The sequence below is a fragment of the Xiphophorus hellerii genome, chromosome 20 (assembly GCF_003331165.1).
Source record: "Xiphophorus hellerii strain 12219 chromosome 20, Xiphophorus_hellerii-4.1, whole genome shotgun sequence".
Lineage (NCBI taxonomy): Eukaryota > Metazoa > Chordata > Actinopteri > Cyprinodontiformes > Poeciliidae > Xiphophorus > Xiphophorus hellerii.
In genome coordinates this window covers 30,208,056-30,231,364 of record NC_045691.1, presented here as the reverse complement: position 1 = coordinate 30,231,364, position 23,309 = coordinate 30,208,056, and the positions used below count along the sequence as shown (strand labels likewise).

The 23,309-nt window shown below is 39.1% G+C and overlaps 1 protein-coding gene across 4 annotated transcripts in view; it reads right to left on the bottom strand.

Annotated features, from left to right (window-relative positions):
* The window catches only part of cadpsa (Ca2+-dependent activator protein for secretion a), a 102,091-nt gene that overhangs the window by 65,258 nt on the left and 13,524 nt on the right, over nt 1–23,309 (bottom strand). For all 4 annotated transcript variants that reach the window (XM_032550049.1, XM_032550051.1, XM_032550050.1 and 1 more), the window contains exons 4-10: nt 16,926–17,006; nt 15,657–15,893; nt 14,545–14,666; nt 13,775–13,886; nt 13,548–13,684; nt 11,447–11,513; nt 2,511–2,619 (exon numbers count right to left, since the gene is read on the bottom strand). In XM_032550049.1, the coding sequence (XP_032405940.1) occupies nt 2,511–2,619; nt 11,447–11,513; nt 13,548–13,684; nt 13,775–13,886; nt 14,545–14,666; nt 15,657–15,893; nt 16,926–17,006 (865 nt within the window). The remainder of the gene's footprint in view (nt 1–2,510; nt 2,620–11,446; nt 11,514–13,547; nt 13,685–13,774; nt 13,887–14,544; nt 14,667–15,656; nt 15,894–16,925; nt 17,007–23,309) is intronic.

Genomic DNA, 23,309 nt, shown 5'->3' with positions numbered 1-23,309 from the left:
AGACATTATTGTGATAAATGATACTGTTGTTTTAGACCATTGTCAAATCATATCAGAGTACATGACAATAATACAGGAAAACATTGTCAGAGATCAATAAACTTTAAATTCTAATGAACATTTAACAACTGCAAAATATTTTAAATATCCATAATAACTAAACAAAACAACAGAAACAACAAATAAAATGAATTATGAAGTCTCTGTAAACAAAATTGTTCTTCAAAATAAGAGGCTAGACCAAAACACCAGACTGAAGATTTTTATCATCCAGTTTTTGGTAGAAAGAGATAAAAATCATGCTAATGTAAATTATTAGCCTCGGTTTAAATTATCATGTGATTGATTTATTAGTTGCTGTGACAGGCCTAGTCATATTAAACAGAAATCTGTTCGGAAATGCTCGTCATTCCAGCTGTTCGGTTTCACTCAACTGCATGCAGTGAGGTCAGAGAGACAGAGGCCCGCTATAAACTAATATCCATAAATACTTGAGACCACCTCATAAAATGCTTCAACCTGCCAATTTTAATAGCGCAAACACCAATTATACCTTAGTGTACTTTAATTTGCAACAGAAAACATGAAATAAGACAGAATAATCTGATCATCACAGTTACTTCATCGCTGCAAGGAAACAAGGAGGCAACATAGCTCAGGATGCCTTTGGCCTTAAGTTATTCAATTACTCACAGGAACAATACTTTTATATCTTAATTATGTAATTTGTAATGATTTTATACATGGAAGCAACAATTGAGCTCAGCTAATTTTGAAACAAGCCTGTTTAATATTCACAAAGAACAGGTTGATACTTGTTCCGTTCTGTGTAAATAAAGCTTCACTCCTAACAGGTAGAAAACCTGAACAAATACCAATGGATGCAGACTGTATCCACTGTGAAAACTGTATTTATCATCAAATATACTTAGCTGGCAGAAGTCTGTTGTGATGTAAATTAGAATCTGCTTGGAAGCTACAATTCACATTGTTTTTTGTCGCTATGGAGGCTTAGAAAATGTTAAGAGTTTGTCTGTTTTTAAAACTTCATTGTGTGAACAAATTTGATAAATATGTTCTCAGCGCATCTCTGCAGGGCAGATGTAGTTAAGATTTACCTGTTGAGGTACAGGACATGTAAAGTCAGACTGCCGGACTGGACACACTACACTGAATATATTTAAGCAGTGGTGGGAAGTACAATTTTCGTGTATCTGTACTTTACTTAAGTAGATTTAATCATGGATACTTTCTACTTTTACTCCACTACATTTTAAAGTAAGTATCTGTACTTTCTACTTCACTACATTTTTACAAAAACCGTCGCGTTACTCGTTACATCCAAGTCGCATTGCGCTTTTTTTCCGTTAAAATGTGAAGTTCAGGGTCTTGACGTGGCGCCGTAAAATCCAAGCAGTAACGTGACTCACTAATTACGTGCGTCTGTTGTCACCCGTCGCCTCCCCCTTTCACTCGCACGCGTCACTCCGAGACATGCGCAGTGGTTTCCTCTGAGCGGGAGAAGATGTCTGTCTAATCGTCAGTAATAGGATTCCTCTACATAAATCATAAGATTTGGCGACATGTAAAATCAGCAGCGCTTTGTCCAACTTTTCGCGTCACTTGGAAAGGAAGATTAAAGAAAGGTAAGCTATGTGGACGTGATGTTAGCAAAGTTAGCTATACAGAATGAAAAAAAGTTGTCACTCATGCGCTGAAGTATTGTGTGGAGGTGTTGACTGAGGTGTCGCATATATGGGACGACGCTGTGGCCAAAGTTTGCTATATAGTGATATAACATTCACGAACGATCCGATTCTTCTGGACGGATCTTTACTAAGTACTATAGACTGGAGCCTCACTGAGAGCCGTTCTTTGTTCTTGTAATGCTCTGCATACACTGCAGTCGCTATTATTTTATTTAATAATAAAAAAATATATAGATTTATTTAATTGGCGAATAAACAAAACAAGAATGCAGTGCTGTTCAAATATCAGTGCAAACAGTTTCGGGTGCAAAACATGACAGAAACAGTGAAACAGGACCCATCTGAAGCTACAAACCCTATTCTACTTTCAGCTTGTACCGTCAACAGAGCCCACTTCCCAACATCGCATATCTCAACTGTAATCAAAGAAAAACACTAGAAAGGAAAACCACCATCCATTCTCAGACGTACTGCATCATGTAACTATTTTATTTAAAAAAAAAAATTTGTAGAAAGCCTAATAATTATGTTCTTTTAACGCTTTTAAAATCAGCTTATTTTTACATCTTGGCAGACGGCTCCTGTTTTCAGACCGTTTAAATTGAAAGAGCAGTGCATGTGCCGATGCGTTGTTTTTCAATACAGAGCAATGCAGGGTTCCAGTTGGTGCTGCATATTATTCCTCTAATCTTTAGATTTTTTTTAAACCACATGTATGTTTTATTATTATTATTATGATTATTATTGTTGTTATTACAGCAGCGCCCCGTCTAGCTGTTGGTTGGCCATGGCTTGTCTCACCTGGCTGAGGGTCGGTGTAGTCCACAGTGTAGCCGTCCAGCTGCAGAAGCTCCACCGGCTCAGCCTTCTTCTCTCTATAGCTGCACATCGCAAAAGTGTACTGGCTCACCTACACCAGTTAAACACACACAGAGAACATGGTCTCTTAGCAGATAGCCTAATTCACAGGTCAGAAAACCATCATGCTACGTAATTACCCAATCACATATAACAATAGTGAAAGCAAAGGAACAAACAAGACAGAACACTCACCGATATTCATTTCATTTTTAAACAATGATCGTAACATACTCATGTTAAATCCTACTGGTAAGACGCAAAGTCTTGATTATATTTTCTCTAGTTTCTAATACAAATATCTCAGAACACTTGAAATAAGACAAAACTAACTTACAAGTAACTTTTCAACAAGATATCAGAGCTTGTTTTAACTCAATAGTTCCTTAATATGGATGAAAAAATACTACTTCCACTGGCAGATTATTTCACTTATAACAAGACATTTTTCCCATTAAAACCTTGGATCTATGATTTTACTGGAGTGACAAATTCTAAGTATTTCTAAATCTGCCTTACAATGTAATCTATTATTATGATATTATTTTACAACACAGTAAAACACATTTGTTTTTAGGATAGCGTCTTGCACGGTACTGTATGAATGACACAGATATGAAAACATGTGTTTCTTGCAGTGTGAGAAATAATACACGTGTGAATGTGTTCCTACAGGGTGTGGCGGTGGCGTTAACAGGTTGGCACTTTTGTATGAGGTTATTACAGATTTTTTTTACTTTTTTTTTTAAATGAGGCATTGCCTGAAGTCTGAGGTGACAGATACGGGGTAAGGCTAACCATGTAGCAGTGTTAATGAAAGCTTTGGAGGTTTGGAAGTGGAAGATCAGCAGCCCGAGCCTTTTTATTTATTTTTAATGAAAGCAATGAAAACTTTGCAAAGCTGGTTTTACCAACTAAATAAGTTAACTTACCAACCTATTAAACGTAGATGTGTAGTAATAATTAGCTCCTTTAAATCCACCCATCCATGCAGACATGCATTTTATATAAAGATAAATACTACAAAACAAGTTGAAATATTAAAAGACAATGTGATTACTTATTTAAGATGGAGAATTCATATTTCTGGTGACTTCTACATGGAATGAAAAGAAACAGCAAAGATGTAACACATGTAAAGAAGTGATTTTCTTTCTACCAAGTTGTTTTGTAGAGTCTACATCCAGTTTAGGCAAAGACTAATGTAAAACCCAATCCAGCTTTATCTACAAACCACTTTAAATTACCACATAGAACCATAAAAAGAAACACAATACATTTAAAAACGACATTAAAATGACCAATGCAGATGCATTTGACTGACTGTGGCTCTAGTAATATGAACAATAAAATGACCCAATAGCACTTAAGCTATGAATTATTTGCAAAAAAATTTTAGCAAGTGGTCAAGTGTGTGAACTGTAATCTCCTGAAAGTGACACATGGCTTTCAGATTTTTTTTGTCACCATTTTAAAACAACTGTCAATGACAAAAAATATTCCATTTGATGCGACCCCTGCGTTGAACTTTAAGAAATTGGGTCATCTATTGTGCCTTAAGTCTTTAAGGCGCAATATTATGTGTTTTTCACCTACATAGCGCCATTTCATAGCACAATCAAATAATTATGTTAATTTAAATTGTTAAGTAAATGCCATATATCAAATATGACTTAAAAGAGAATATACTTCTCAATTTAACACCTTGAAATTGGGCTAATTGTTGCTAAAACCTCCTGCCGTTTGTGCAGCGCTCCTTTATTAACCCTTTAACCAAGTTTTTACAAGTGTTGCACTGAGAAGCAGCTCCTATAATAAGCTCAGCAGATGTGCAGCTCCACCAGGTGTTTGCTAATTCCTGCTGGCTAGTCTGAAGGAGCTGAGTGGTGGAGTCGCAGGGGAATAAACTCTGTGAGGCAGAAGCTTGGAAACTGCAGCTCCAACGAGGAGCTGAGCCTCGCTGCACCCAGACATTTTGCACAGCTGAATTGTTGCCACGAGAGATTCAAGGATTTCTCAAACATGCATGAATAAAATCAAGGCAACGCTGCAGGTGTGTTTTTGATGAGGGAATAACATTGTAACATGATGTAAAGCTCACAATGGTCAATTTTCCATAATACTGACTCTTGAAGACATTTTAGTAGCATAGTTAGTACAGCCTCCACATTTATTTTCCAGCAGGAAATAAAGAAAATCATCAGAAAAGAACACAATTTGGGTGCAGATAGAAGCAAATAAAGAAACTAATATCCTGAAACTAATATCATTACAATATGGGGATGAAGCTAATGTCATTGATTCTTCCAGAATGTGTTCTGGGTTTGTGTTTAAGGTGAATGGTCATTCCCTAAACAAACCCATAAACTCCTTCAGGAGAAAAATGTGTTCTATTGTTGACTTGGGGCTTCTCCTGTAGTCTACTGCTTGTGTTCAACGTCAAAATTTAATTCACAACTAAAATATACTTCTTTTAAAGTTCCTGAGGACTGAACACAAGGCTGGCCCAAGCATTTTTAGGGCCCAAGCATTTTTAGGACCCAAAGCAGATTTTTATTTGGGGGCCCCCCCATACTAACACGTCAACACCAGATGCTTTGTCATTCCTAAGCTACTCTATGCGTGTAACATATCTACTATCATCAGCATAATTAATAACTGACTAATGTCATACCAGCGGTATCGTGGCAATCGATTTTAACTTTACATGAGTGACAAACTAAAAAGATTTTGAAATGCAAAGTGGTATTTTTGGAATGCCATATTATTTTAACTATTTTAAACTAACACCAGCTAATAAACACTAAATTTACAGTAAAAGTTAAGTTTGATATATTCTATTTTCCCAACAGCAAGGATTAACCATTATTTGTCTAACAACTATAAAAAGAATATAGAAATTAATTTTTCACCTGAAATTGCATTTAGTTTGTAAATTTTTTTTTTAATATGCTAGCTTCGTGCTCGACCCCTAAACAGCCCCTTTACCCACATACGTACACCTCAACCGCAAACCTCAACGACAAACTGATATAATTGGATATAAATCCTTCCCTGAATATCCACACAGTCCCGTCCACACAGTCCCATCCTGAGCTCAAATATTCTGGAGGGTTTTTCCTGCAAAAGTCAGTCGTTTCAATCCAAAACCTTTCAACGGTTACACAGCTAGAGGGATTTCATTAAAAAGGGAAAATTTTATACTGTTCACTGGTTTTGTTAGAAAGGCAACCGTTTATGAACTGATATCTGACACTGAATTGCATTTTAATTGGTTCAAACTAGATACAACGTTACACAAAATCACTGCAATCTGTTGGCTGTAAATACAGAGATGATGGGATTTTTTTCTTTTACTGAACCAGTTGACATTAGTGCAGTTTGCCAGTCAGGTCAGACTATCGTCAAGAACCGTCGAGCGTGGCCAGTCGCCTGCTGTTGCCGTGACTACTGCCACGAGTGGCAGCTCTCACTCTTGTTCCTGCCACACTCTGTTTGCGTGGTAGCGAGTGTGTGGGCAAAGTTAGGTGGGGGACGGGGTGGCTGGTTATATGTTGGGTTTCCCTTGTGCTGGTGACAACTGAGATTCCCTAAGACAGTACTGATGACACCTAAGGCCATCATGGAAGAAGCTGGACTAACTCTGCAGCAGCTCCCTGGCCTCCAGGACCCCACAGAGGCAAATCTAAAGTACTCTGCCACCCCCCCTCTGTACCCTCCCACCACCACCACCACCCACTCACACACCCTAAAACACACAGTTTCCTGTCAGTCTGCTTTTCCCACTCACACTCGCTCAGCTGTCAGTCAGCTAAAATGAAGATGAAGAATTAGAACACAAGGAGGAGTAGTTTCTATGATACATTTAAGGGTATTGCGATGTTAACATAATTGTTTTTATAAACTATCTCTTAATGTTTTACTGTAAAGTATAGAAAAAAGAAAGGCTTTTCCTTTTGAGCAACATCTAATTTTATTGTGAGAAATTTCAGGCAAAATGTTCCTATCTAAAACAAAGGTATAACATCACTAACGCTGCTAAACTTGGGGAGTTTATGAAAGTTCAAAACTATTGAAACCATAATGATAAGAATTAATTTTCACTCACAAAAAGATCGGATGTCAATCAACAGGTGAGTGACAAAAACAACTGTTTACTTCCAGAATCTGCTACAAAACGCCATCCCACAATCACTTCAAATAAGGACTTCCACATATAAGAGCCAAGTCTTCTGTCTTAGGAGATGTATCACATCATCATCTCATCCTATGTATCTGGAAAGAATAGATTGAGATCTTGCACATAAATAAACATATTCCACTACTTTGTAGAAGATATTTTTTAAGCATGTTGTACTTTGACCAGTTTTCTCTTCTGTTGTGTTTGTTGTACTTACAGGGGAATTATAAAGGTCCCTAAATATATGAAACTTAAATCATGGATTTTTCAGTTATCATTGTGTGTGTGGTGATAAAGTCTTGGTGGGGCTGATGTGCCAGTAGATTTCCCTTCCTAGTCCAGTATCAGAATTCACATTAACGGTTGGAAAAGCAATGCAATTCCACAATAACAGAAGATTATTCATATAGCAAAATAACTAAATTATATAAAAGGAAAAGGTCTGTTCACTAACTTTCAAAACATACACTAAATCGGTGTCAGCTGACTCTGAATCAACAGGTGAAAAATGTCAAACTAATGTAAGATTGCCTAGAAGTTTAAATCTGAACAAACAACCGGCTAAATTTCTATTAAAACTGAACTAGTGAGGATCAAACAATGAGAACTAAACCACACTGGCATAGGATGAAGTAATCACAGCTACAGACATTAAATTAACCCAGAAATCCAAAGGAGGATGAGAACCAGTTTCAGCACTTCGGCTCGACCATGTTGAACAACTTAAAAGTTTGCATTGAACAACAACAATTCTTTTGCTGTATTCAAAATGGTTTTAGGCTTACGTCAAATAACATGAATTGATATTTATCATAAACCTTTTTTACTGTCAATTGTTTTTATTTTCTTTTTCTACTGTTACGAAATCGACTTATGACAACTGCAATGCATATTTTAGTACTGCACTAATCTAGCAAGCCAACCAACATTGCAACCTATCAAGCTCCAAAATACTAAATCAAATTTGAAGAAACATTTCTAGTCGCAGTACGGCGCAGCCAAATAGTCAGACAGACAGAGCAAGCCTCACCAGGGGGTGCGAAGCAAAGAGCTGCAACTAAACTGCAGGATATCCCCGCAAACCAAACATTTGAAGAATGTTGGTTAGTCAAGATGTAGGAGAGGAAATGCGGCCCTTAAATACAATTGACTCCCCCTGGTGGTCATTTTTATGTTGAGGTGGCCCCCTACCTCTCCTGTTTAAAATTCACTATATAACTGTAGGGGAATCTTTGTCATCACCCGCAAGTCCCTTCCTTCCCTCACTATATGTCTTCAGGGAGCAGGATGGGAGTAGAGGTCAGAGGTCAGGTCCTTGTCTGAAGAGTTTTGAGCTCAAGTACGTTTGCGTTCTGCCCTACTAGGTGCGCCGCAACTCAGGATTCCATCCAGATCGTGGATTCCTTCCTCTGGTTCGGAGCGATCCCCCACAGGGGTCCAGGCTGGTCCTAGCTCCACCGTCCTTCCTCTTAATCCCACATCATCCCTCCCTAGCAGATCGCCCTTCCAGCACCAGTAAGTGTCTCCGGCACTATACTGCTCCAGCATCTTATTTGGATTCACGTATCTCTTTCGCCCTCAGAGTTCCGAGCCAGCCTTCCGGTGTGGGTTTTGTTTCAGCCTTGGGTACCTACAATTACACGCTCTCGCAACTTGTTGTAAAATAAAGCGAAAGTACTGTTCTAATCTCCAGATGGTGTTTCTGGATATGGGTTAAACAGATTTCCAAAAATAATGACAATAACAACACGCAACAACTAAATTTTTTAGCGGGCAGAGAGAGACTTGGGGTCTTTTCACATCCCCATTCTCTGTGATTTGGGGTTGTAGGCTGGGATGAGAAGCAGGCCAGGTGATGGGGGGGTGGCTGGACTGCGGTTGGGCATTGGGTCCAGTGAGTCAGCTGTGGCTGGGCCTGGCACTTCAGATCTTTGGGGGTCGTTTGGATTTTGAGCATGGTTGGTGCTTTTGGGCGCCTGTGGGTTTGTGGTGTGGGATTGGTGGGATACCAGGTGTTTGGTTGGCTACACCGGCGTTCCTTCACTGCTTCCCCTGCTGCTCTGGCCCCAGCTTGGAGCCACCTGTGGTCACAGTCGGGTACGGTGTATAGTGCACCTTGTGACAGTGCTTGTGTAAGCTGCTAGAAGAGCAGTATAGGCTGTGGCTGCTGTGTGGTTCTCCAGAAGTTCTCCTTTGCTCCCTTTTGTGTGGGGTTGGCAGCTGTCCCTGCAGTGATCCTCCAGGGACTCCTGTGCTCCAGGGGACCTCTGGATGTCTGTGACTCCAATTTTCCCAATGTCTTCCTTGGGTCTAGCCTGACATTGTCTTCCTGTGCTATTCCATTCGATTCAAATCTTGCTTGCAGCACAGTCTAGGCTTTCTCTGATCAACTTGGATTCCTCCAGTAGAATTTCAACCAGGCTAATCAGCGAACAGAAGGAGAAATTGTGAAAGATGACATTGATTTTCTGCTGTTACTCTAGTTTTAGCAATGGCAGAGTAACTGAACAAAGCCGTTCAGTGCGTGCTGGTCATTCTTCCAAATATTGAATTAACATTAACAGACGCCTCGTTCAGATCGGCCCTTCTCTCTTCACAGTGGAGGATGATTGCTTACAGAGCAGGCAACTTCTGGTAAGATTCAAATTGTTGAAAAGAGGCATTACATATGTCACGGACAAACGTTAGCAATTGGGAAAAATTTAAAACTTGAACACAGTCCACGACTCCGGGAAACAATTGTTTCTCAGCAGCCAAAAGTCCAAACCGTCTGTACAAAGTAAAAAGCGTAGAAAATAAGCTGGTTTTTACCAGGATACCTTGATGAGTCCCAGGGGCCCGGTTTGTGGTTCTTCACACGCATTATAGAACGTTGTCATGGAGAAATATCATATACACAAGTGTGCTCACACACACGTACGCACACAAAGAGTTGAGTAGATTTAAAGGTTTACAGAGGCACTTTGTTGGGCAGTATTTGCCTCTAAATACATCTTGTATGAATTAGTACTACGTACTAATTCATCACAGTTTCAGTGATGGTGTTTTGGTATTGTTAAATATGCATATATGGTTTCTCAGTTCTCTGTTTTTATCCCTCTCTTTCTACAGCTGTAGAAGAAGACTTCTACAGTGTTACTTTCTATTCTTTATATCCTTCTTTCCTTTCTCTATTCTGCTCTTATCTCTTCTTTTTCATTAAAACATTTTCTCCATTTTATTTTTCACCCCTTTTCTTTTCCGTCTCCTTGTCCATTTCATTTGAAATAAACCCAATGCAATTTTTAATATAATCTTTGTAAATATATCAAGAGGAGCACTGTAACGAAGGTCGTAACGCTCCACTTGTGAAAGCAAATCAGTTTGGCTTCACCATGTTTTTTTTACACTGGACATGTAAAAAATAAAATAACAGATGACATCATGAACCTTACCACTGTTAGAAATACTGTAGATAAAAAGAAAAAAATATTTCAGAAAATTACTTGTGACCTTTTAACGATGAATATTGCCTTAGTCAGAGTTGAAAGATTTTTTATAATTTAACACATTTGAATAAAACAAATTGTGCAATCAATAAAGCTCTGAATTTTTGGTGGCCAAACGAATATCCGCTGAGTCGTTAGCTCTGTAACACAGCAACCCGACAAACACGCGGCGTTCTTTGTGTCGCCGTTCAAACTTCATGCACATCGAAAGACAGACATAAAAACAAACACATACACATGAGTGTGCAGTCTATTGACCAGTATTTGTCACTTGCTATATATTTAGCTGCGAGCAAGTGAGAGGCTTCAAGTTGGCAGTGCTCAGGCTTTTGTAGCTCCAAGTGTTAGACCAGCTAGTGTTCACTCGACTTTGTCAATCCCCTGTCAACTTGTAGCTCTGAGACATATCCTTCCTAACGCATAGGAGACAGGCCTACCGCCGCCCACCCCCTTCTCTGCTGCCTGCTGCCCACCTCCCAACGCGGAGCCACCAGGAAATGGCCTCCACCACCTCATCTCCCACACCCCTCCGCGCCCCCCCGCCCCCCCCAACAACTATCTCCTGACAAAAGCCTGCTTGACCTCTCCATCATTCATCTGACAACCAAAAGAAGACAGCTTGGCTGCATCTCTCTTTCTCACAGCGCGCCACAACATGTGGTTGGCAAAAAATTTCCTTTGCATAAAGCGGCACTCATGTCAAAGGCATCCCTGCTTCTTTGTCAGTTCTTTTTCTTCTTCTTTTTTTTATTTTTTAAAGATATTGTTAGAGGGCAAATTTTGGTTATTTTCTTCACCTATGAAACAATACAAAAAAAAAGAAAAATCATCACCTTTTTTTTAAATAAACACTCGCTTCCAGTTTTTCTTAATCAAACGTTTTGTCCGCCATAGCCGATTAAAGGGTAATAATGATCAGACTACAGTGTGGTTGCAATTTAAATTGAGCAAAACCTTCTGGGCTAATTAGTCGGTCGTAAGCAGGAAGCAGCAAATTGCCTCAACAGCCCCCGCGACAACAAGCAGAAGAAATCTTCATATGTCGTCAGTTTTTATCAGTATCAAATATCATTTTTAACAAGTCCTTGACAGTGTTCATGATTTGGAGATGCAGCCTTCAAAATCTTCTTTCAAACATTTTAAGTACAATAATAATAATAATAATAATTTTTGTTTTCAGATTTTGTTTTCTAAAAAATAAATATGCCTACCTGTACCAAGACAAAGAATCTCTTCTTCCATCTTTTCCACACATTTTTGCCAATGGCCCAAAGATACCTGTGGGGGAAAAAAAGGATGCTTTTTTTTTAACAAAGAAGGAATTTAACAGGATGCTTTACAGTGATTTTTTGTGATGCTGTTTTGGCATTAGTTTACGCTGCTGTCAACATGACAGATTCAATGGACCAAGGTGAAAATACTACTGCAAACACTGACCTCTTCTGGCAAAATACTGCCACTGCGAGGAGATGCAGGGCCTCTTACAAACCCCACATTTTTCTAACAGTAGATTGTAAATTTTTTTTACAAAAGATTTGATGTATAGTAAAACTACAAGTTAATTTATTATACATCTGCTGCCACCAAACTAGATTGGAGAGGAATAATTATCCTTCTGAAGAAAGCTATTCAAAAAACATGTTAGACTAATCAATATGAGATTTTAAAAGGCAGCAAAAAAAAATCAATAAATTCAAAGTAAAATTCTTTAAAATTAGCTATATAGACCAGAGCAAAGTGAAACAACAGAACTCAGTATTTGGGACCAAACTGTGAGAGGTCCGTCGAATGAAACTGGGTTTACATCCAGTTACATCCAAAACAAAGAACATCCACCATCAGCTAAACAGGAAGGAAAAAGGTTCCAACTGATTAAATAAACAGATTATGAAACGGCAATCTGCACCACCAAGAAGATGATGCTTCTGTTCCTGTTTGTTCGACAAAACAAGTAGAAATGACTAAGAAAATAAATCTGTTTGAAGAAAGGCTGGGAAGTTGGTTGAACATGAGCTAACTCAGTGGTTCCCAAAGATTTTCTTCTGGGTCCCCCTATGGATTACAATACACCCCCCCCCCAAAAAAACATCTTTTGTTTTCAAACTCCACTTTACAGTGAAACACTTTTGCGTAACTGTATTTTTTATTATGTTTTTCATTCATACCGCTCCATACCGCTTCCAGCCCCCCACTGCAATGGCACTGCACCCCCCCCCAGGGGGCGCGCCCCACACTTTGGGAGCCACTGAGCTAACTAAACATGACAGCTCTGTATCTTTGTGTTCTGGTTCCAAACATACAAACAGTTTGGAAAATGGCTGTAAATCTCACAAGAATCATAAAAGTGTCCCAAAGTAATTACATAACAACTGTGGCAAACATTAAATCTCTCTCTATATATAATTCTACCCATGTTGTAAAACACTGAGCTGCAAGCGTTCACTTTTTAATGTAGCAACTACCATCCTCATAGCAATTGGTGACCACAAGAGGGAAGCAAACGTCATATTTTGGAAACAAGTAGAAGCTGATCAGCAATTACAAAAAATGTTTGATTGTTATATCAATGTAAGGTTTTCTATGATTTATTGAAAAGGGCATGAATAATTTTTAATAAACACTTTTTTTTCCAAAACTGCTCCCTTCTTTAACATTGTTCATCCTAGGAAAGATGGCTGCCTCACTTCCTATCAGAAACACATTTCATTTAAAATCTGAGTGATTTTACTCATTTTTTGGGGTCCAAATATAATTCACACTTATCTAAATCTGCTTATCATTGCAGGATTGTGGGAGGTTACTGTGTGTTGATTCAAGACAATATTCTGTTTAAATTGGTTAAAGAAATACATATGTAATAAATATCACCTCCTATGTGACTGTCAATAAATTGATATTAATTATCATCCATGTTAAAGGTAAATAATGAATCGAAGATCTTTCACTATAACCTTTATTGCAATAAAATGACGTTTTTGCGATTTGAGCTCAGAGCTAAATATTTTCAAATATTATCAGACACAAAAGTTGGGGAAACAAATACCCTGATATTTTTTGACAATACTGAACACTCCTACTGACCACTCTGGAATGACATAAATCATATAAATGAATAAGTGAAAAGTCTGAACTTATGCAGACATGAGAACTGGTTTCCAAGATCTACTTTTCCAAATGAAAGGGACAGAAAGCCCAGAACTCAAATCACTGAACTGTTCTTTTAAGTATTTAGATGGAAATCTGACAGACACGACAAACGCTTTAAATTGACCGCACTGACGAACGGCATCAACATGAAGAACTGCCACTTACCCACAATGCTTCATGTTCTGTGGCTTGTCCATGCGGATGGCTAGTTTTATCTTGAGCTCATCTGGGCAGCCTTTAGTCACTGCCATCTTGTGGAGCTCACACTGTTTGGGACTGTTGGGAGTCGGGTGAAGCACAACCTGGAAACAGCCACAAGCAAATGCCTGAGAGTCAGACGCACTGCGTAAGAGAAAACAAAAATGAATGCAGTGTTTGAAATGTTCTCCCACCCTTCCGAGCTCCTTGTCCTCCAAAGCCAGCACGCCTGTGCTCTCAGTGAACAGCTTCACCTTCACAGCAGGTAGAGGCTGGGTGGTGGTGAAGTCACCTTGGGTTCCCCAGCTATGAACAAAAACAGATTTATTAAGTTAAGTCTGTGCGGTAAACGGTGTACCTCAGGGTTAGTGATGCCAACGTACCCCCCTAGGCTGTTTTCTATTAATCTATTTTTAATAGTATGAGGTCCACTGAGCTTCATGTGAAGAAGCTCTCTGGACTTTGAGGAGTTTAGTCATAATAAACTCCTCCTAATGAATCTTTAATATATGGGCCAGTTTCTTCTATAAAGTCAGAATTTATTTGCTGTTTTTAGGGGTTTGCAACAAACAAATAAATACATGAAAAAAATTCTCCTCATTCTTATTCTAACAACCCTTCATAGAATGGATCTGTTACACTACTCATTCTATACATTACACTTTGTCTCCTTGTAATCCCACTGTTTGGTCTTAGTTATATTTTCCTCCATGATAGGTAACATCTTATGCGGGAGTGTATGCATGAGGGTACTTTGGAAAATAATTGAATTCTGTCCACTCTTAGTGTGATGAAGCACTATTCCCTCATCAAAGGTTTTTACTTCCTTGGATGTTTTATCCTTTTTACTGCTCTGACAAATCCAACATGACTTTGAATGCAATCTTAACGAATTACGTGTCCTTCCAGCTGTGACTGTCGTCTGTCTTTAGCTGCCTAACTCCACGCTGTGCATTGCACATACATTGGTTTGGAGGCTTCAGCTTGGTCCGTCTGCAGCTTGTGTCCTCCTTCCACCTCCATGGTGCAGTAAACTATTCTGTTTGAAGCCAAAGACTTCAGACCCTGAACCTCCATTATCACCACCTGAAAAATAATGTCGATCATCCAAAGAGATGAAATAGTATTATACCACATAACAAAATACAAGTTATAGAGACTTCACTACTTTATTACTTAGTTACATTAGTTTCTCATGCATCCTTTGTTCCATTTTGGTGAGTGCGTATATACTTGCACTGCGCTCAACAAGTACTTAGTAATGTAAGGATTTCTAAACTTTTTTTTCTGGAAATAGTTAATTTAATCTGTAGAAAGCTGGCTGCTCGGGTTTATGGAAACAACTCGTTTAGTGACACCTGCAGCTTCTGTGGAGGGATCATTATAAAAGCTGAAAGCTTTGATGAACAAATTAAGAAGTCTGTGTGGAGAAAAACGACATAGAGAAAAAAACGTACGGGTCAAGCATAGTGAGGGCATCACAATATCTAAAGATATGGCACCAAGGAGGAAGCTCCTCTAAAGCAGGAGGAAGGTAATAGTAAAGCTCACTTAAGACTTGAAGCAAAAAAAAAAAACACAGTCTAATTCAAGTCTCTCATCTCTGAACTTGTCTATTTTTTTCCCAAGTTTGTTTAATTTGTTGTTTTAAAATGCTTATTTATATATATATCCATCAGACAGCATATGTAGCTGTTTGAACATGATGTTCAAACTGTGCCTATAATAAATCTCACACTAAAGAGGCAACCACATGTTCCCCACAAGGTGCCCTTTTATCCACTTGAGCGCCTGATCCACAAAATCTCTGTGCACGCCTCTGCCAGCCAGGTATTCATAAATCAGCCATTGACGAAGAAATGCCGTTTGGTTATCCTGATAATAGAGTACTGCCAGACTTTCAGTTTAATTTTCATTAATATAACCAATTATAAACAGTCACTCATAGCCAATTGTTGTACAATACGTTTGGTCCGTGGATAGATATCATGTGCAAGTTGGTTTGTAGAGTTTGGTGGTTTTTGTTTTCATTTTGCCCAGCCTGAACGTAACAGTTTTCTGCTGTAGATGCTTTACCTCCAGAGTGAATGAGAGGACCACGTCTGACTTGGACAGCAGATTTTCATCCTCCTGACCCATGTCCATAATGGAGGTGTTGTGTCCTCGTTTCAGCTTCTGCAGCTTGAACTCGCCGCCCTTGGAGACCGGCATGCTCTCCAGGTTTGCCATCAGCAGGTTGACAGACGAGCGCAGCTCCTCGATGAACATGGCCTCCATCTCTCTGGAAATTAACCTGGGAAACCTTCCTCCGAGCTTAGCAAAACAGGAGATTGTGAACTTAATCATCAAGTTGCATCCTGTATCGATTCTTGTAAAATGATCCAAGTCTGCATTTCTTTCAGGGACCTTCCTGTCTCTCTATGTCCATCTTGTTCTGTCAATATTGGCTTTGTATTACACGTCAGTTTTTAAAGGGGCAGTATTATGTGTTTTCCAGTCACATAGTATCATTTTGCAACACCATCAAGTAACTATGTTACCTTCAGTTGTTCTAAAAATGCTATATTTCAAGTATGACTCAAAAGACAGTTGACATTTGGGTTTCTGTCTCTTTAAAAACTCCTGCTCATTCTGAAACTCCGCCCTCAGGAAGTGATCACAACATCGCTTCTCTATTAACCCTTTAACAAAACTTTTTTGCCAGCGCTATACTGACAATTAACTCATACAATGAGCTCAGGAGACGCCCATTTCCGCCAGGTGTTTGCTTATTACTGTTAGCTAGTTTGAAGGAGCTGAGAGGTGGAGTCAGGAGGGAAGGGAGCTCTGTGAGGCTAAAGCTTGGAAGCTTGGAAACTGCAGCTCTGAGGAGGAGCTTGGTCCTTGATGGTCCACTCAGGTGTTTTGCACAGTTGAATGGTTGTCATGGAAATTAAAGGATTTCTAAAACACCTATTAAGGAATCAAGCTAACACTCCAGGTGGGTTTTTGAAGAGGGAATAACACTGTGACATGATGTAAAACTAAAAACAAAGTGAATCTGACATAATAGTTCCCTTTTAAAAACATCTCCGTAAAATATTTTGACTTTTTTTTTTACACAAAGTGCATCAAATTAATGTCTTTGAGTAATAATAAATCAAATTAGCTGATTTTATTAAGTGTTTACACTGCTACATTATGTAACAGGAGAAAGTCTTTTCAAATGCAAATTACGTTTAAGCATACAAACGAATTCCAATAACTTTATCATACATGTAAAACTAAGGTTCACTCCTGCAGTTGCCTCTTATCATTTTACAGGTTAATCTTCCTTAATAACCCTCATCCATCTTTTCCTTTTACCCGAGCGATCTGATCCGCCATCTGCAGCCGTCCATCCAGTTCCCTTCTGATCTGAGCCGCCTGCTCATCAAGATTGTCCAGCTGGGAAAACACAGACATGCAGCAGTTTGTTTAGACATCCACTAAAAATCACCTTCATGTCCATGAATTAAAAAAAAAAAAAGAAAACACTATTTTAATCATACTGTACTAAAAGTAACTTACACTCAACAACAGCAAACGTCGCTTATTACCAGGCTACACTGAAAATGATGTTTTTTAAAAAAAAACATAATCTATTACTTCATCCATTAGCCAACTAAAAGAATACACTAGCCTTTGGATACAGTTGCCATGGTAACAAGTGTGGGGAGTAGGTAAAGCAGTTTTCAAGTTGTGAATCTCTTTTAGTTGTGCACGTACGTGTAGCCTCCACAAGAAGCTACATTTCAGACATGACTCGATGCACTAGAATCATTAGAAACCAAACGTTTTCCTTTCACGTACATCCATACGGGCACAGATGAATGGAAGCAGAAAGACTGACTTCAAACTGTTCAAGGTCTCTGTTTGACCGGGACGCCATCTGTTCTTTAATGAAGTACAGTCAGAGCTTATTTGGTCTTTTCATGTGTTATCAGAACAAATATGCACATAGTCAGAGCAGTGGCGACTGCATGTTCTGGACAGTGCATGGTCTGCATTATCACGTTCACCGCCGACAAAGGAAACCATGAAAAATAGATAAAAGTTTCGGTCGCCGTCTAAGCAAATGACAGTATCGCATCACTTGAATAAACAGTAGTGGCAGGAGTGAAGCGCTGACTGAAGGGTGGAGTCTGTAGTTGAATTAGTGAAAGCTTACAGTCCTGTAGCTAGCAGTCATGCTACGTTGGGTGGATTTCACTATCAACAAGCTTGGTGAAGGGATTGATCAAAAAGACATCTGTGGCAATCAATCTACAATAACAGTGGCTGTGGTTGTTGGACTGAATTAAGAAAACTTTTACAAAAAGTTACTTGGAGATGATCCCTTACTGAATTCCACTGCCTTACTAAGGAGCCTTGAGGCACTCCCTTTGAAACAGGAAGAAGGGAGAAACAAGACCCGGAAGCTTTAACACACTGAGTTCCACCAGATAAACGATTGGAGAACTAGTTCACAGTCTTTACAGATAAACTAATCTATTAAAGTCGATTCATCAAGAAGATGTGATCTACCGTGTCAGATACTTATGAACATGTGCGATTGTCTCGTCCACCTTACGAATCCCCAAATCTAAACCGTTCGGAGAAAAGGACGACTGATCCAAACCCGTTTCCTTTTTCTGTGAGAACAAAAGTGGCCCATATATCTGCATGCCTTTTCTGTGCACAGACCAATCCGCATTACATCTGTGCGTCAAAATCTTAGGAAATTTACCATTTACATCCGATGCACCATTTTATTTTCTTATTTTGTGTGTGCGTTAACTTGTGTGTGCGTGATGTGTGCATATGTGGATAAATGTGATTCAGGTTTATTGTTTAGTTTAAACAATAAAAGATTTTTTTAAAGCGTTGGTTTCGATGCTCCCTGGGTTAAATAACACTAAGCCAGACTTCATTGCATTTAGGAGAGTTTTGATGTTTTGTAGTTTATTGTCCACTAAAAAAGTTTTCATGGCTGGCGCACTTTCACAGCAGGTAACAGGTTTGCATATAATCACGTTTCATTTTGTACATGCCGACATGTGCGTGAAATGTTGCACTGCGGCAATTTTTGTGTGTACGCTCGATTCACGTGAGGTCCCTGGTGGATAGCAGTGTGTCAGCAACATTCCCAGTCAATTATGACAAATGTATTGTTATGCCATATAAGTGAATGCATTGTGCAGCCATGTTGGCATTACCACTGATACAGAAGACCAGAGAATACCTGAGATAACTGTGATTTTAAACACTGAAATCTCTGTTTGAAAAAGCAGCAGGGTTGGCCATTGGACATTGCATGTATCTTTCCATAAGCCTCATCTTCGTAAACAACGATGACAAAAGCTGAGATACAAATTAAATTACAGAATAACATAGTTAACATGCACTGAGAGAACAGCGAGGTTGTTGTTTTCTTTTTGTCAGATGCATTTTGCCATTAGGCCAGTTCAAATCTTCAATAGACTTAAAAGCATTTATTGAATGCAAAATCATTAAGAGAGAGCAGTCTTGTCAAAAGACAATGGTGATTTTATTAACCAAGTTAAAAAAGACATTCATATTAACAAAAAAAAACTGCATGCAAGTTTAACACTATACTGTGTTCCAAATTATTATGCAAGTGATATTTTCTCAGATTTTCTTAAATGGTCAATGCAAATGATGGTCAGTATAATTTTCAAGTCATGAACTATTACAGTATAAATCAAATTTTACTGAACAAAGCTCCCCAGTATTTTTTTTCAAAAATAAAATACTCAAAATACACTGTTCCAAATGATTATGCACAGCAGATTTTCTAAACATTTTATGGATTATAAAGAACTGCAAACGGTCATTCTTTGAATGTGCAGCATTAAGTGGTCACATGTACTAAAATCAAAAGCTATTTCAATCAAAACCATCTTAACAGACCGAGTTACATGTTAACATAGAATCCCTTCTTTGATATCACAGCACAATTCTTACATCCATTGAACTTGTGAGTTTGTGGAAAGTTTCTGCTTGAATCTTTGCAGGATGTCAGAAAACCTTCCCAGAGCTGCTGTTTTGATATGAACTGCATTCCACCCTCAGATCTTCTGCTTGAGGAAACTCCAAAGGTTCTCAATAGGGTTGAGGTCAGAGGTCAGAGGAGGATGGTGACCACACCATGAGTTTCTCCCCTTTTATGCCCATAGCAGCCAATGACACAGTGGTATTCCTTGCAGCATGAGATGGTGCATTGTCTTGCATGAAGATGATTTTGCTACTGAAGGAACGGCTCTTTTTTTTGAACCATAAAATAAAGTGATCAATCAGAAAGTCCAGATACTTTGCTGAGGTCATTTTCACACCTTCAGGGACTCTGAAGGGGCCGACCAATGATTCTCTTCACATGATTTCGGCCCACAGCATGACTCCACCACCTCCTTGCTGACGTCACAGCCATGTTGGGACGTGGTGGCCGTCCACCACCAATCCACTACTGCGTCCATCTGGACCATCCAGGGTTGCACAGCAGTCATCAGTTAACAAGTCTGTTAGAAAATTAATCTTCATGTAGGGCTGGGCCCACTGCCACCGTTTCTGCTTGTGAGCTCTGGTTAGGGGCCCAATAGTAGCTTCATGCACCACAAGCCTCTGGAGGATCCTCCACCTTGAGGTTCCAGAGGCACCAGCAGCTTCAAATACCTGTTTGCTGCTTTGTAAGGGCATTTTAACAGCTGCTCTCTTAATCCGATGAATTTGTCTAACAGAAACCTTCCTCATTATGTCTTTATCTGTAAAAACCCATCTTTGTTCAGAATCAGCCACAAATCTCTTCACAGTACGATGATAACGCTTCAGTTTTTGTTAAATATCTAATGTTTTCATACCGTGTCATACGGCACTACACTATCTGATGATTTTGGTCAGCAGAGATCCTTTCTCTTTCCCATATTGCATAAAACCTGTGGCCTGCTTAATAATGTGGAACATCCTTCTTCAGTAGATTTTCTTTAATTGAGCTCACCAGACAAACTAATCAACCTGCTCTCTGAAATTAATTATAGTGATTCAAAGAGCCCTGACACACAATACCATCTAGAAATTTAATAGCACAACAAAAAATGTAATCTTTATGACACTTTAATCCAGTTTGCATAATAATTTGGAACACGGTGTAATGTCCCTCGTCATTAAGCCTTTTAATGTGACTCTGGATAATCAATAATGAAACACAGTGAAAACACTCGAATAACAGCACCAGTTAACAAACAGTGTTGTTTTTAAAGAGATGGGCCCAGTCCAATATTGGTATTGCACCCAATATTAATATTTTGTTTGGACTGGATGTAAATAAGTTGCCAAAGGCCAATCAAAGGCAAATTGTCACACTCCTAAAATAATGATCTGTCAATTTTTGACAAAAGTGCTTTTTTGCCTATAACATCGTTTAGAAATAAAGAGGTGGTAATTTTTTTTCCTTCCCCCAAAATCACTTTTGGCAAAAAATAACTTAATCCATTATTTTAGGAAGGTGGCGAAATGCTATACAATGATACTGAAACACCATTTAATGCATAACATCAATCATAACCTCTAGCATAAAATCTTTATTTCACAAAAGAGAGACGAACAGACAAATCATTAGCTGTTGGAGCTCAGATTACTTTAGGAACATCCAGGTGGTAAACAGGGAACGTGTATTTATTCAGTTTGGACCGGGTCTGATGTAAAATCAGAAGTCGTGAAGAGCGAATGTGGAAAACATTGGAACAGTAAAACATTCCCTCTGATACTAGCTGCAGTCGATGGAATAGTCTGCGTAAAACACATCCTGCTGTGCAACGTTGTTCTGTTCAGCGATAAAGAGGAAACGGGGAAAAGCCAGCGTAGACACCTTAGCAGATTTTCCTCCCTCTGGGGCTCGACTATGAAGACATTCACCATCTGGCGTATTGTACAGAGGCAAGACAGCAGTCACTCCTCTAATGAGAGCAGGGACATGCTGGGGAAGGCCTTGGAGGGGAGAAAGCTTAACTGGCTCTTCTTCAAACACATCCAAATCACATTTGGAAGCTGACAGAGGGACACCAATACCATCCCCTCGGCTTCTACCTGCCTGAGCTCTGAACACACTGCAGCCACGGTCATATATCCAGCTGCACAGATTTAGCAGAATGAATGTCACCAACGTACAAAGAGTGACCATAAGCTTTTACGGCAAAGGATTTTTCTTTTTATTGCTTAGTGGAATCATTTCTAAAATCTTTTTTTTTTTTTTTTTGTAGCTTTGGAGTTTGAACCAGGTCTTACAAATGGGAATCCATAAGTAGAGCAGCTAAACTAAGAATTATCAGCTATATAAGCTATTTGAATTTTCAAAAAGCTGTGAGGAAGCATCTCAACATTATATTAAGGTCATTTCTTTAACCCAGAAGAGTTTCAGTCTCTATTTGTGGTAAAATTATTCTTTTAAGAAGCCATTCGTTTTATATATTGCTTGATATTAATAGGCAGAATCAAGTTCTTGGACCTTAAATGCCAGTCCTTTTTTTCCCCCCATGCGCACTAATGACTGGAAAGCAAACATCTCATTAATGTACTTGGAACTTTATTGTTTCCTATAATTACTGCAGTTTCCTTCCTGCCAGCCCTCTGGAAATCACCACCCCAGCTTAAACAGGACAGCCGACTCATCATCCACCCTGTTATTTTGTGCCGGGACCCGAAACGGAGCGGCCCCTCGGCAAACAAGACGGGATGTTGAAAAGGGATGCTTACTTCAATTGAGTCATACTTGCTAATAATAATAATAAAAAAGAATAATAATAGTAATTTTTTTTAAAAAGGAAAAAATTTTTATCCCTCTCATTTGTGTCAAGCTGTTTAACAGATAGACATCAGGTGCCGATCTTGGCAATTTTTAAGATATTAGTTACAGAAAAAAGTTTAAACACATTCAGCTGTCAACGTCCCCAACGTTTACATATTCATTGAAACTGTCACTACGTCATGACAGTATACTGTAGTTTGAGACAGATAATTTGTGAAAATAAATCTAGCTCCTGTGCCTTCTCCCAGTGTTCCCAATGCTACCTAGAAACAACCAATGAGAGAAAAGGGGCGGGTCTTAATGCTGTCCATCACGCCCATGCGTGCGCCGCTCAGTCCCAATTCACCCTCCCTCCCAAGGTCTCTGCTCCAGCATCTCCCCGTCACCAGAACCCGTCATGAATGCTAAAGCTAGTTAGCATGACAAACAGTTTTCCTAAAGCGGTAAGTTGTTTCTCCGCCATTGGCACGCCTACCAACGCATTTACAAAGTTGACTGACGGCCTGGCTCTGATTGTTTGTTTTTGGTCGGGAGCGGTGCGTTTCTTCAGACAGCAGTTTCTTATGTCTTGAGTTGGTGAAATTACATTAGAAATAACTGGAGAACATGACCTAAATACGTGTTGCCTGCTTTGAGCCAGTCGAGCTTTTTGAATTGTAAAAAAACGTTGGCTTCGTCAAAACCGTCAACATGTCGGTTACACGTTACACATTTCTGATGGAAACGGCCAGGAATTGACGTGAAATTTGCTCTCTCTCACAAAGTTTAGTTTATAATTTGATTCGTAATGCAAGTGCAACTGCTGGAAGCCGCAGACATGCAAATCATGCGCCACATAATAATGATACGCTACGCACCTCTCAGCACTGCTTCTTCAGAGGCCGAGCTTCTGAGTTCAGGGAACATTCAAG